Source organism: Poecilia reticulata, chromosome 3 (genome assembly GCF_904066995.2).
Source record: "Poecilia reticulata chromosome 3, P_reticulata-male-v2, whole genome shotgun sequence".
Lineage (NCBI taxonomy): Eukaryota > Metazoa > Chordata > Actinopteri > Cyprinodontiformes > Poeciliidae > Poecilia > Poecilia reticulata.
This window is the reverse complement of record NC_088832.1, coordinates 15,782,658-15,798,453: the sequence shown is the minus strand read 5'-3', so window position 1 is coordinate 15,798,453 and position 15,796 is coordinate 15,782,658. Positions and strand designations below refer to the sequence as shown.

At 36.7% G+C, this 15,796-nt stretch overlaps 1 protein-coding gene across 1 annotated transcript; it reads left to right on the top strand.

Moving 5' to 3' along the window:
• Positions 1-154: 154 nt before the first annotated feature.
• dhodh (dihydroorotate dehydrogenase) lies at positions 155-8,971 on the top strand. The gene is made up of 9 exons (XM_008405134.3): positions 155-304; positions 2,075-2,287; positions 2,381-2,580; positions 3,552-3,634; positions 3,968-4,155; positions 5,290-5,403; positions 6,260-6,413; positions 6,499-6,658; positions 7,745-8,971. The coding sequence occupies exons 1-9, from the start codon at positions 287-289 to the stop codon at positions 7,812-7,814; spliced, it is 1,200 nt and encodes a 399-aa protein (XP_008403356.1). The 5' UTR covers positions 155-286; the 3' UTR covers positions 7,815-8,971.
• The last annotated feature ends 6,825 nt before the right edge of the window (positions 8,972-15,796 follow it).

The following is a 15,796-nucleotide window of genomic DNA, read 5'->3' as shown; positions in this document are numbered from 1 at the left end:
GATTTCCCTCCTTAAGCAGGCCAATAAAATGTTCTGAACATGATTTATAATTTTAGCCAACATATGTTGTTTGTCAATACGGTGTGTATGGTATTTATAACGCTTACGAATAATAAAAAAAATAGTTTGTGTATTTTACGTAAATCTGCCCCCTTTCTTGGTTGTATCAAGATTTTGGCCTTGTGACGTAAGTATCGCGAGAAGATGTGGAGGAAGCGTGAGAGTTTGTGTAACATGTAGGAAATAACAACACCGTGTCCTTTAATGCTGTAACGCAGCTGCCTCCATGGCGGGACGATTGAAGGTAAATTTGCACAATGTAGCAAAACGTGGTTTTTCATTGAATTAGATGTTCCTGAACTACATGCGTGCTTCCGTTTCCCCGCTCTGTTTCTTTGCTCTACAGCAGGAACTAAACAATAAACACGGCCATTCATTTCTGTCGCTGAGTATTACCAAGAGCACAAGTTACCCAAGTTTATTTTGCTGCTTTTATATAGCTATAATTTTGTTCAGCCTGGTGAAAATTAAAGGTAAGGGACGCTATTCGCCATGACTGAGAGAAAAATAAGATATGCCAGCACACTCCTTTTATTCCGTACATTTCTTTTGAGCTTTTTCTTCCAGTACTCTTCATGGAAACCAGCACTTTTACCAGTCCTAAAATAATTGCTGAAGGTTTTTCTTCCAGGTATCAAGACGTTTTTGAATAGTTTCCTACTTATTATTTCTCATGAGGCACATTAAAGCAAATGTACAAGTAAAACTTGACAACATAACTAGTGTGTTCTTTTTTTTTTTAAAGAGGCAGTAGTCCAAGAGAAAAGACTCATTTGAGTTGTTTTATTTGCAAAATGTAAATTATGCCTTCAGCTTGAAATATATATATATATATATGTATGTATAAATATTGATTGCAATATAAACAATATAAAAACATTGTAAGTGTTCTTAATGAGTATTTCTCCAGACTTTCTGTTAGCTCTTCTACGGTATCCTTTGGATTTTCTTTAAAACTCTTTAAAACGAGATTAGAGATGCACCAATCAATCGCCAGACATTCCTCAGCTCATCTCTGACTGTTGATCAGTGAGTCAAACACTGAAACATCAAAATCCCCCCCCCCCATCCATTAAATACATAAAAACTAAGAGCTACAAATTTTTTCTGCCCATAATCTGATGAAATTACATAAAAAAATAAAATAAATAAATCAGGTCATGGTTGATGCATGAACGTGAAAAAAAACATGCAACACATTTTCCTCTTTTCAGTTTGAGTTCATATAAGTCTGAATCAGGAAATCAGGCCTCAAAGAAAACTGTAAATCACTACAAGCAAAGGTCAAGCGTGACTAATGCATCTCTATCTCAATACATGACCACCTTCTGAATTTTAAAAAATCTCTTGTTTTGATGTCATTTAATTCTCACATGTGACCCAACGTGTCTGAACAGAACAGGCAAATACAAGTCCAATAACAAGTCAATTCAACTAATGTGTGTATGGAGTTTAAAGGTTTACTAAAAACCCAACTTTGCTTTTTGAAGTCATGGTTCGGTACATATTTTGTACATATTGATTAAGGGAAACTAATAAATGATGTATAATTTATTTGAACTGAAATGACTTAAAATAGCCTAATTTTTTAATTCAGGATAATCAGGTATAGCAAATTCTTGAATGCATTAACAATAATAAAACCTCCTAAAAATGGATGATAATTTAGTTCGGGTTTTTTTTTGCTGATATTTGAGAATACAATATGTTTACATCACTTTGGAGCTGTTTAAAGTTGACACTAAACATGCTCATCTAGCAAGAACAAGTGGATTATTGTGTTTCCATAATGTTTGGCATGTTTGTTCAATAACGTTTAATAACCTTAGAGTTTGACATCTGAGTGGCATCGGCTTCACTTGTGTTTGTTATTTAGTCACTCGTACATCAGTCGGTATTCCTATCTTAGCTCAATGCAGAAAACAAATCACCACAAACAAGGTAATTTTTGTAATCTAATTACAAACAGTTTAAACACAATTATTTGAATTTTTTTTCATGGTTTCATCAACAGAAGCAGCTCAAAGAGGCGGTGAAGGTCATCAGCTCGGGCAGTCTTTTGTTTGCTTCCTACCTCACTGTTGTTGGAGATGAGCGCTTCTATGCCAACCAGCTGATGCCTTTGCTGCAGAGGCTTGTGGGCCCAGAAACAGCACATGTATTGTCAGTGAAGATGATAGGACTGGGTCTGGTTCCTCTGAACCGCTACCAGGACCCGGCCTCACTGGTAAGCAAGTAACTTCAATGTCTCCTCTCTGAACCGGACTCTTTCCGTAGAGATTAATCAAACGCTGTTCTGTTTGCTGCTGTGTATCTACAGGAAGTGAATGTGTTTGGACTGAAGTTCAAAAACCCTGTTGGGATTGCGGCAGGATTCGACAAGCATGGCGAGGCTGTGGACGGCTTGTACAAACTGGGGTTTGGTTTCGTCGAAGTGGGCACGATCACACCAAAACCTCAGGAGGGAAATCCTAAACCCCGCGTGTTTCGACTCCCTGAAGATCAGGCGGTTATTAACAGGTATGTTTGGAAAGGCATTAAACTGCATTCTCTTTGTATTTTATCCACTTACTTCCCCTTACAAATACAGAAAAATTAGCTTGGTTATACATCAAACATTTTTAGCTTATTAAATTCTGTACAAAATGTGATTTTGTGTAGTTTACTTTTAAAATTTCAGTTCATAAAACTTAAATAACAGGAGATATATTGGTCCACTTCTTGTGTACATCTTAAGGACTGGATCCATATCAGTGATTCATATTTAGATATTAGGGCTGCAAGTAACTATTAAAAAAGTGGCACATTCTGCAAATTTTTCATTTAGCCACTTAAGCCTTTTTATGCAATATTAGAAATGCATTAAAATATGCAAATAAATAAGTCAGTTTATTTTTTAAATAAGAAAATATGCAGTAACATTGCATTCCTTTAGTACACACTTGACCATTTGTAGCAAAGGATGCATCTACAGCTAAATAAAATAAGTCTAACAACGTCTGAAAAGGTTTTTTTCTTGACTTAACGTCAATACAGTGTAGAGCTAAAATGTTGGCTATTCTTTGGATTAACCAATTAATAATTGGATAGCAAAAGATGCTTTATAAGAGATTTTAAAAAACATTTTTTTACAGAATTTGAACCAGGTGAAGCTAAAACTTTCACTTGAGGAATTATGGGTAAAACATGTCTACAGACAAAGGTGTTTTTATCTTTAATACATTTTTATATTTTTTTGTAGAGTTTCGACTTAATTGGTCGAAAATTGTTATTTTTTTCAGCCAATTATCTCTGTTGAGTCTATATGCTCCAGTTAGCAATTAATCAATTACTTATTAATTATTAATTATATTGATGATTATTTTAGTAATCGATTCATTGTGATTAATGTGATCAATCATTTTAACCCAAATAGATCTAAGGTAATAAAATAATAAACTAGACTTCAGGTCATTGCTGTTGTGAATGTCTTGTGCGTTTCTTTTGTCAAGGTACGGATTCAACAGCTGTGGTGTGGCAGAGGTCCACACAAGGTTGAAGGCCAGAGGAGAAACGCAGCAAAAACGCAGTAACGGTGAGTACGCCTCATGGTCCGTAGGTTATACTGTAAATATTTCAATTAAACTTAAAGAAACACAAATGCAGCAAAGCAGATGAATGTTTTACTGACACAAGATGTTGTGATTTTAATCACTGGATTGTGCTGGAAGAGGTTAAGAGGAAATTCAACTGTTCTTTCAAATTTTTGCTGAGTTTAAATGTTCCTGACCTCACCTTGTCTCACGTTTTGTTGCTCGCAGCTCATTTAGCGCATCAGCTCTCTCTGCCTCCGCAATGATCCAAGCTGTGTTTGTGTTTACCTGAACCTTGCTGTTTGTGAGTCTGCCCGTGCTTCTTTTGTTTACAGCTGGCCTTCCCCTGGGCATCAACCTGGGGAAGAACAAGCTTTCCCAGGATGCATCAGCAGATTACTCGGAGGGGGTGAGAGCTCTGGGTCCGCTCGCTGACTACCTGGTGGTCAACGTCAGCAGCCCAAATACGCCAGGCCTGCGAGATCTGCAGGGGAAGGCTGAGCTCCGGCAGCTTTTACGCACGGTAGGACTCGGCGGATATTAGATTTTTATGACCAGGAAAGAAAACTCTAGGGAGTATTAGGTAGAAATTATTCATTTTTGCTTGCAATTATTGCAATAATAAACACTGGTATTACTATTATTGCTTGTTTTCCTGATATCATGGAGTTCTACTTGAAAGCTGTTGCCATTTGATTAATAAAATCACAGTTTTATGCCTGAACTGCCTCGTTATTTTATATTTTATATTATTTTATTCACTGACAAACTTAGAAAATAATTTCTATACTGCTGCACACACCGCTCTCACCTTGTGACCAAAATAAGGTCAAAAGGTCCCAGGCAGGTATGAATGGTTATGACTTTTTGTTAAAACTACATTCTAACAGTGGATGTTTATACAAAAACCATTTTATAATTTAGATGTAATTGCTCATCTCTTAAACACCAAGAATAAAGACGTCACTCCATAAAGCTCTTAACTTTTGGAGAGGTTGGACTGGATATTGATCTGCTCAGAAACATGTTTAAGGACAATTTCAATAACATCAGATGTATAGATCTGCAAGTGCAGCCATTACATCATGTTACCTTGACATCTTCTGCAACCTGTTGCAGTTTCACGCTTTGACGTAATCTAAATTGTAATCTGTCTTCTTTATTTATTTCAAATGCTTGATGGTGGCGCAGAATTGATTCAGCATTATTTATATAGATCGCACTCTGTGTGTGTGTGTGTGTGTATGCTGTAGTAAAGAGGCGCAAACATTGTTTTCCTTACAGCTAAAAGATTCTCAAGGGCAAAGTTAATGAATGCCGCTCTGCAGTAACATGAGTGACAAAATCCCTTTGGCCAATGACCTCAATGCAAACTTGTTGGTATTTCTATTTATGCTGCTTAAAAGAGTCTTTGAAAGCCCTACAGCATTTTCCATCAACCAATTATTCATAGCTGTTGGGATTAAATTCCAACAAATAATAAGTCTCTGCTCAATTAGTTTTTTTTAAATTATTTCTGATGGTGAACAAATTCAGCATTGTTGTTTAGAAACTAGTTAAAATAAGTGATTTTTAAAAGTTATTTATATTATCAGAGTTTCTTTCAGATAAGTTCTTTAAGCTCCTTCTGCCTTCTCACCTCATCCTGTCTGCTCAGGTCTTAAAGGAGCGTGATGCTCTGCAGGAAGTACGCAGGCCTCCAGTCCTGGTTAAGATCGCTCCCGACCTCTCGGCCCAGGACAAACAGGACATTGCTGATGTTGTTACTGAGGTTTGGACATTATTCAGTGTTTGTGTTGAGTTTGCATTTCTTTTATCATTAAATGAAACAATTTGTATGCATAGGGTTTAATCTGATAAATTATCCAGCTATATAAAATCTGTTGTTTGTTCCAGATTATTTTTCATTCTGTTGTCTCTAAGTAATGAAGTCTGTGGAGTGTAGCAGGTCATATCCTTCGGAGATGTCTTTAAAGTGTCATGTTTCCATGCAAACTGCCCGCACCCTTTGCAAAGTTGCAGCCACTTGCACTGCAGCTTTGACATTGACATTTGACATTGACTGCTGATGAAACGTCTGCTGCTTGTTTTGTGCTCATTTCAAATTAATTAGTTTTTTCTGCGGATATGAGGTTCTTCATAGCAGTAACAAATAATCGGGGTTCTTATTTGATACATTAATGTAAAATGTGTATTGGTTCCGTGAATATTCAGCATCTATTTAGTACTTATTTAACGCAAATAAAGATGATCACACAATCAAATAAACACACTGAATAAAATCTGTTTAAACGTTAATTTATTTGAATTCATAAAAGTCAAAATAGAAAATGTTTTTAAATATTCAGACCCATATTTAAACTAATTTAGAGCAACTCTTGATTAAATAGCATATTACCAAGTTTCACGGTCATGAGAAACTGAAAAGATCTTTGAAAGGTTTTATTGAAAGTTGTTAAACTTTTAAAATATTGCGTCTTTAACTAAAAACCAGCTTTGAACTTTGAATTTAATGATGTGATGAAGTTTATGGGTAAATATCGTCCTTGTCCTTTTATCGCTTATTTCTGCAGCGATGCAGGAACGCACACCGCTCACGTCCTGTCATCTATTTTCTGTGTTCGCAGTTGGGAGTAGACGGTTTGATGGTGTCTAACACCACTGTGTCCAGGCCAGAAACCCTTAAAGACCCACACAGGTCTGAGGCTGGTGGGCTGAGTGGCCAGCCCCTCAAAGACCTCTCCACTACGACTGTCAGAGAAATGTATAATCTAACTAAAGGTTGCTGTCTGCATCGTTTTCTCCATTTAATGTCCCTCTTAGAGTAAAGAAAGCACACATGAAGGGAAGCTCTGTTTGGTTTTAGGTAAAGTGCCGATCATTGGAATTGGGGGCGTGGCCAGTGGGCAGGATGCGATGGATAAGATCCGGGCTGGCTCCTCACTGGTTCAGCTCTATACTGCCTTGACCTATCAGGGTCCACCCGTGGTGACGAAGATAAAGCGAGAACTGGAGCAACTTCTTAAGTGAGTATGAACATGTACCAAAATTAACAATACCAAGCAAGTTTTTGACATCAGTCATTTAGGATGATGTCTTTTTAGCTTAAATGACTGAGAAAAATTCATCATACATCAAATGACCATGCCCTGACAGTATAGCTGCACACGAGCAATGAGTGTGTGAATGATTTGATTTGCCAGGAGACATTTGGTGGAGTTTGAAAGAGTGCATATTGGGGCTGCATGAGGTGGGCTGATCAAACAGTGCAACTCCAAGGCATGAATAAAAATATAATAGTATTTCAAAACAAATCTTCCATCTCTATATATCAAGGCAATGCAAGTTACTTTGCATAGCACCATTCACGTAATTCAGAACACTTTATAGGGAACACAAGGACGGAGATGGGATTGATCCAAAATACAAGATTCATATAAAAAACACAGCTGTAAAAATTTAAGCATCACGTAAGAGTAAAATAGTGTTAACAAAAAAAGAAAACTAAAAACTGAAGTACGCTGCAAGTGGCTGCAATGTTTTCCTGATATAAAATAACCATCAGTTCTGCATGTCTCAGTTTTTAGGGTTGGGCAACATTGAAACTAAATGCTTCCTAACCTCGTTTGGTTCTGGTTTTGGTTCTGGTCCTGGAGTCACTGAACGAGCCACATTCAGTCCGACAGCAACTCAAAAAAGAAACTTTTCAGCAAGGAGGGACACATTTCTGTAGAAGTAGAATTTTATTACTGGACAAATTATGGCATGAGACAGAAAATGTTTTATTAATGTTTGTCCCATAATCATTTAGATTCCTGTGATTTCTGAGTTAGCTGCTTTCTCTCTGGTTTTCAGAACGTCACACGTTTTCCTGTAGTAACAATCACCAAGTTTCAAACGTGTTAGCTTACCTTTGAGAAAGAAGCTGAGTAAAATAAATGACTAAGCCGTTAGAAATTAGATGACACACTCTTCTTGCATGCTTTTATCTATGTGAAACATTTATTGCTGCCTGTCTATTATTTGGTTATTGTTAGTTACCTCCTCAGAAGTTGAAGCAGTATAAAGGGGTTTTTCTATTACTATTACTAATACTTCTTTTCTTTGTTTAGAGATCAAGGTTTCAGCTGTGTATCTGAGGCTGTTGGAGCAGATCACAGGGAATCAGAGAGAAAATCTTAGCAAATCCTTTCAAGACGCTGCAGAACATGTAGCTGCCATCTTCTCCATCAAATCAACACAATCAAGTTTCTGTGATAAATTCAAATTTATTGCGATTGTTCATTAGTCCATTCTGATTATCAAGGTGGCAAATAAATCATCTGTTTTTATATTCCATCTTATATTTTCAATAGGTTACTGTATCTTAATCTTTGGATATTTTGATTTGGTCACTGTACTGTAAAGCAGATCTGTAACCTGATTACAGCAGGTCATGTTTTGTTACAATGTAACAGAAGTTTGAGTTTTTAAAATGCATGAAAACTCCAAAATGCTTAAAAACATTTTTAATGGTTTACATATATTTGTTTGTGTAAAGAACATAATGTGCCAAAGCGACGTTTGGCTAAAACCTTAAAACTTGATTGAATTATAAAATACAGCTTAAACTTTAACCCAAATTTTGACATGTTTTTTTTTTCTTTGCATTGCTGTCAGTTGCTGCAGCTATAAAAGTGTAAGAACTTGATGTATTTCTGACGCATTGAAATCCAAATCTCATTTATGTTGTTCTTGGCATTCATGTGACACCTGCTTGAGTTTGTGCAAACCTGATTCCAGGCAAGACGCATTCATTTCGACAACTAGACAATTCAGTGCTTTAAATGATGAAAACATAAGTGTACATACCAGGGGCATAAACAAGGAAAGGAAACAAAAGAAAAGTTGGAGAACATACTAAAATTGACGTTTCAGTAAATATACATGAATAGTCAAAGGCAGCTGTGGGTTTTTCAGCCTTGATTTAAATCAACTCTTTTCCTGGAAGTTTGGTCCAGATTAGTGCAGCACAAATCTGCACTAAACAAACATGCTGCTTCTCCATGTTTAATTCTGGTTCTGGGGATGCAAAGTCTTGAACTAGAAGACCCGAGTGGTCTGGAAGGTTGATAAAAACAACAACAGGCCTATAATGTATTTTGGTGCAAAACCATTCAGTGATTTATAAGCTTGCGGTTGATTTGGTGGAATTGTCATTTCCATTTTTTTATACTCTGCCCAATATTGGTACTAAACTTGATATTTATGTCCATGCTAAAACCCATATTTTCAAAATTTTCTCAGTAAAGACATGAGCAAATTCATTGTGGATTCAATAAAGTGCAGTTTAGATGATACAGCCTGTTTGAAGCTGTGATCTTTGAAAGAGTTTGTAATTCCCGCCGCTATCTTTCAAGCAGTCTCTTTCCTTGGTGTGTGTCGACAGAACTGCATGACAGAAAATATTTGCAGCAGACAAGAACCTAATAAAATGTAAGAATCATACAATAGTAAACTGAATAGGGTTTTATTTTATTGAAACATCTGAATATTGATGAAAAGACTTTGCAGCAACAAAGGAAGTCCACACATACAGTAGCTGTGTGTTTTCATGTCCAGATAATTGGAGCAGATGGCAGCTCTAAGGAATATTCTTGGCACTTTTTATCACTTATCAACACATTGAAATGATCAAAAAGTGCCCAGAATAGGTTATATTTATTAGTAGCTGCCTGTGAAGGCAGCAGTGCTGTGAGGATCAGCTGTGAGCTGCTGCTTTCTCTCCTGCGGCAAAGTCCAGACCGTCTCATCCCATATGTGGTGTCAGAAGAGGGGAAGCAAAACTTTCTGAACTGTCGGCCACTTGGATGTACGGGTTCCTCAAATAACTTCTGTCGTTGCTCCGAGGTAACAGTGGTGACCGCACAGCTCCTGTCCCTGGGGGCTTCACTTGGCTTTGAATTTTAGAGCTAGCAGGAAACGAAAGGTCCACTGTATCATTTCTCTTACGCAACTCTTAAAGCTGTTTCTTCTTAAATTTCGCCAATCCTTCATGTTGTAGATGTGCTTCTGCTCAGCACAGCTGATTGAACTGATTGCACAACCTCATCAGCAAGTGCTGCAGAAATTAAGTTGATTGCCCACTCATGTAAGTCAGGTATGTGACAGGCATGAACCACCTCAAACATGGAGGTCAGTGGGGTCTGGGGACCAGCACTGAGAAATGCTGCTCTGTCGTATTAATAATACAAGAGCCTTCTAATATCAGATCTGAGGCATTGAAACAGAAATAGGTAATCAATAGTACAATATCCCCCCCAAAAAACAACAAATATGCAACAGAATGGATGAAAAATCTCCAGATGTCAACCTGACTAAAATGTTGGGGTGGGGTGTAAAAACAAATATATGTAAACCTGAATAAAGTTGAGTGCTATTGTAAGACAAGAGAGAGAAATGATTGTGCAGTGACTGAAGTCATAAACAAATCACTTGACAGTACTGATGCTAAAGAGATGGTTCAACATGCTTGGAAATCACAGAGTGTGCTTTGTTTTTCCCTTGATTTTTTCCATTAATTGGGTAGAAAAAACACAATTTCAGCCTCTAAATCTTTTGAATATTTCTGAATATGTTGCTGGCAGTTATGAGAAATCCAGACAAAATGATTAACCAGAAACCTGTCATCCTGCCAAGCCTCCAGTGGTTTCTGATTCTAGTAATTGAATGACATTTACTGCAGGATGAGGTCAACACTGGGAAGAGTCTCATTAAGAATCGGATGGACTGTTACGAAATCTGGTCTACACATTAACCGCACCCATTAAGAAGTGATTGCCAGACTCTGGCCACATCAATAGTCCTAGATTCATAAACTGAACTCTGTGCAGAACTTTCTGCTAGTGACATTCACTGAATGCCACTAGTGGCTGTAACGACAATCAGACCAACCTCTGCTGCAATTCTGACTCACAGGTACCACCAGATTTTGTTTATATAGATTTTTTTTGTTGTTTCAAAAGACATCCTATGTTACCATAAACAAAAAAGTATCAGAGAAATCTGACCCTTCAACTCTGTCGGCGTCATTCTGTGGGGAAGGCTTATCTCAGACAACAGAACCATGAAAACATACACAGCACTCATTTTCAAGAGGAAGTCTGCATTGCACTGCCAAACACTTGAGATCAATGCAGCCTTGTTCTCAAAGTTGGATTAAACCATGAAAAACCCGCAGAAGTTTGTGCTATGAAGCGTCCGTGTAACTTTTCTTTACACGGATGCTTCCATGTAAATCCTACTCATTAAGATGAATTATTTAGATCTTTTTTCTTAATTGAAATAAACATGCAAGCCTTTTGGGGGCTTAGACACAACTCTATGCTTTACATTATTAAACTTGGACTGATCTACTTAAATGCAAATTGGCCCTAAATCCAGTTTCACAGTTCGCTTGGCTGCACATGCTCTGTTTGGACTCAACAAAAGAGTTTTTCAAAGTCCAAGAACTTTGAATCATAAGAGACGTTTGAGTGAAGTTCAAATCAAATCGGCTTGTAATATCAATTTATAACAATTTTAAATGGGTCGAAAAAAATCCGACATTGTAAAGGCGACGATGTTCAGACTTCACAAGCTTACAAAAACTAAATCAGCCATCTGTCTGATAAAAACACACAGCCATTGTTTTAACTACTTAATTTGTCCTGCTGCCACAACCACAGAGCACATTGTCCTGCAGTGTAAATAGGTTTATGTTTTTTTTCTTTTGTTCTTGTTTTTCTTACCATGTCTCTAGAAAATACCTCTTTAAATGCTTCCATTAGCTGTAGACATATTCAAATTCAGATTAAAATGAGTACTAACTAAGATATGACAGACGGTAGAAAATAAGTCAGCAGAATCGGGCAATTCATTACATTTAGAAGAAAAACATTTTCTGAATATTCACTGTGGAATCACTCAAGATAAAGATTCTTCATTTTAGTTGAGGCCCATAAGCACTTTATTCTTAGCACATATTTTAAACAAACTTGTTTTCAGAGATGTGATGGGACAGTGAAATGGATGCAGAGGCCATTATGCAACAGGAAGTGCAGCAGGTGCGGTCAGCGGTTTTTTACCTGCCTTAAGATGCATCCCGTCAGCTTCACGTCATCAAGTCAGTGTAAATGCTCTTCCATGATCTAATGATTGAATGATATTTAGGTGCTTGTGTTAAATTTTATATGGTCAGAAGTTAATCTAGTAAGTAGAGAAACAACAACATTACTATTTTCATTCTTTGTTGAGATTTTGACTCATATTTGCAATTTATTTTGTTGCTGAGAGTTGTACATCTCTGCACGTTTGACTGTAGCTTATTGGCCCTCTAGCCTCATTTTATTCTGCAAAATGTTTGAATTTCCCCCCCGGGGCAGTGTGTTATGACTGAAAGAGAGATGGTGGACACAGTAATGTGGTTTGCATTTCTGCTGAGGACTGTGGAGATTAAAGAACTGAAGGTGGAGAGACTTTTTTAAAATGTTGTTATCTTGACTGCACAAGATCCAATTTACCCACATAAATGCTGTGATTGACCTGAAAGTAAAATATGCACCATTAGTCTGCAGGGCCTAAAACCCACAGGAGTCAGACTGAAATTAAATTGCAGAAATTTCAAAAGTGAGTACTCGGTGATAAGTGCTGCATTAAGATGAATAAATTTACTCTCCGAATTAATTAATAGTGTGCACCATCTTACACATTGCTGAGAGGAAGATGATACTGAGAACCAATTGAACACATATAAAGCACATGATATTTATGATGCACAGAAACTCGTCACTTTCCAAGTTAGTGCTTTTAATCAAACTCAGGCCAGCAATCAAACATTAAGAAAACAGTCACAGAAAGAAACCAATTAAAGTAAATTGTGATTAAAGCTAAACATTTTAACTCAAGAAGTAAATATGATGTTTTTACATTATGAGAAGAAGGAAGGAGCTGTTTTTATTGTTTATGACGATTTATAACCAAAATACTGTTCATGCATGACACTGATCTAACATATACTGAAATATGTAAGCATTTATAAAAGAGTAAAAGATAGAAATAAAAAACAATGTTTTGTAAAATGTCAAAGACACAAGGAATCTTTCTATGATTGTTTTTTGGGGATTATTTTTCTGAATATGTCCCAGAATAGAAATCTGGATTAAACATGCGCTGAACTTTTTACATTCTCTGTATGTATGTCAGTGCATTTTGGCATAAATATTTTATAAATCAAAAGAAGTATTTGCAGCTTCTATAATGGAAAGCAAATGGCTGAAAGGACAGAGAACCACTTTGTCTTTGTTTTTTTGAACCAATCCTTCTCATTTAAATGTAAATTACTAACATAACTGCAGATATGTTAAAATTATATTTCATAATCTGAATAGAACTCAGCCACATTTTCAAATCAACACTACAGCCGTGTTGCCTTCTTTTCTACAGTGTAATGCTGCTCTCATCTAAAACGTCTCACATGTTCTGACTAAATTCTTTTGTTCCTTACGTAGATGCAAACTAGTTTTTTGTTGGCTTGTTTTACAATTTGCTTACCAAAAAAAAAAAAAGCTTCTAGAAAAATTCTAATAAATCAAACCCTGTCCACCAGTAAGAGTCGTCTTCAAACTCTGAGATTGTTTGTTCTTCTGCGTCTGACTGTCTAACAAAGATAAAGATGACATATTTCACCATTCTGGATCAACCATATTGGTGGGAAGCTTCACAGTGAATACACCTTCCTCATCTTTTACATCATTGCACTCGACACAAGCGCAGGTTACAGCACCAGGATGACAAATTTAAAGTAGGGACAACAGGTTTATTTTTTAAGAAGGAAAAGTTTCCTTTCTGGATAGGAATAATTGTAAATATTTAAAATGATCATGTAAGCCAAACTTTAAATGTATGCAGAAGTGGGAACTAGCTGTTTCAAGTCATATTTCAATGTCAAACAGAGAAATACACACAAAGATGTAAGTCTACCAAAGTGTTCCTTAGTGCAAATCACTTCTTTTGTGAGAAAATCTTGAGCCAGGCGGAGAGCTGCGTGTCCTCGGCGCAGGTTGACTGAAGGCTACAGAGGAGCGTCCATCTGCAGATGGTTGTTACGGAAGTGGGATGAAGCCTCAGGCTAGAGGAAGTCACAGGTGTGATGGAGGCAGGCAGAGTCTTCTGCCGCACACCATCCTGCCAAGACTCATTAGCAGTGACGGGCGGCTGCGCACACATACAGAATTAAAACGAGATGAGAGCAGGAGCACTGAGCAAAAATCAGCTTCTAGAAAGTTTCAGGGTTTTAAGAACCTCACACGCGTTTAATGGAAAGTTTACCTTAGCAAAAATGGAGTTTAAGTGGTTATTTGTGTTAAATATCAAGACAATTCTAATTTAGTGTTATCGTTATTCATCTTTATTCATGAACAGAAATCTGGATATTGAATTTTTATTTCATATACACTATTTGGAAGATATTATATTGTGCTACTGTGTTTACATTATGGTCTGTGTGATTTATAAAATATACATAACATGTAAAAAATTATATTGTGAAGAACTTACTGGAGAAGTTTCTGAAATAATGCAGTTTTGATTATATCTCTCGTTATAACTTTACATAACTCCTAGTTATGACTGTAAGCCACATGAAACTTCAACACAACGCTCAACCCAACATGGCATGAAGCAAGCATAGAGAAAGACTTTAGAAATATTCTGCTTTTTAATATATAATCCACAAGCACATGGAACTATTAAATAAAACTCAATGAGTTAGAATAAGCAGCATGCTGGTATGATTTCACTGTGGATATATTGCTAGACTCCATGAAAAAAGAAGAAAATACTTTTTTCAGTTTGTCATTATCAAACTGTTTTTAACATCTTTTTAAGCTAGATACAATAAACATGTCCGTATTGTTTATTATTCCTGACTTTCAGAGACGTCACAGCGACACCTTTCACAAAACTCCACTGATAAATATTAAAGCAGAAACCTCTCAGCACGACGACAAGCTGCAGTGATAGAAACACTCAAGCTAAGTGCAACAGAGAACTGATTGTGGAGACTTTGGGTGAACTGTGCACATATGTGTGTATTTATAGCAGACAACTTAAGCAGAGCCTCCAGGCTGGTCTGACATCGTCCCCACAGCTGTTAGCACCAATAAGGTCTCTGCAGTTGCAGATTGATAATACAACTCACATAATTTGAAACAGAGGGACTCGATATTGTGGCGGATAAATATGAAGTTATAATTTTTTTATCAGATTCTCATCTGAGCTTCAGAGCTCTACGGACTGTCACGAGAAGCAAACTGTAAACACGAATCATGTCAACCCCACGGTTTATTTTTTTCTTTCTGCACTTAGTGCTCATCACTTTTTAAAAGTAAATCAGTTGCAATATTAATGAGGGAGAAAATTTCAAGATGAGCTCACATCACACAACAAAGAATATAGGTTTATGAGTTTTTTTAAAGGCAAATTTTAAAATAGTAAGCGGGCTTTATGTGAAAAATAAATTTTTAAATAAGATCTACGGGATTTTTCTGCTTCTGACTGACGAGCAGTTTCTAAAAAGAATAAAAGCAACAAAAAAAAATGACATTTGAAATCTTCTCTCCTTGAAGGAGGTTAACTGCAAGAGTTTGAAGATTAAATTCATTTCCAGATTAACTGGCATCTGAAAATTTTGGCCTAAAAACACCATGCAGCAAAACGTGAGCGCAATTTAGAAATCAGAGGTTTGCAAAAAAGAACGTTTCTTCCTGTTTGTATTCAAGCGGTTATAAATTTAATTAACAACAATCTGGTGGTGGTTCGCTCTCGTGTGCCGAGCTCAAACATTAGCTTTATGTACCCACTTATATGGTTTTATACTAAAATGATGAAACAAAGAGAGTGAGTTTAACCTCACTTCAAAAATGTTGAAACATATTTTGCCTGTTTATTTTCTGTGGCGGTTCCCACAGCAAATAGTATCAAAGTACAATTAGAGTGAGGAATGTCTGAAGCTGATAAAGAGATCATGTGGTTTTGTTTGACTCTTGCAAACCTGGTTCTGACGTGGGTTGCTGTTGCCCCTGCAGATAAAGGCCGGTATCACTAAGCTCCCCATCGTCCTTCAGAGCCATCTCTGCCTTTGTCCT

Coding starts and splice junctions, on each gene's coding strand:
- dhodh (XM_008405134.3), top strand. Junction 2,288..2,380: donor ACCAGGACCCGGCCTCACTG/GTAAGCAAGTAA, acceptor GTGTATCTACAG/GAAGTGAATGTGTTTGGACT. Junction 5,404..6,259: donor TTGCTGATGTTGTTACTGAG/GTTTGGACATTA, acceptor CTGTGTTCGCAG/TTGGGAGTAGACGGTTTGAT.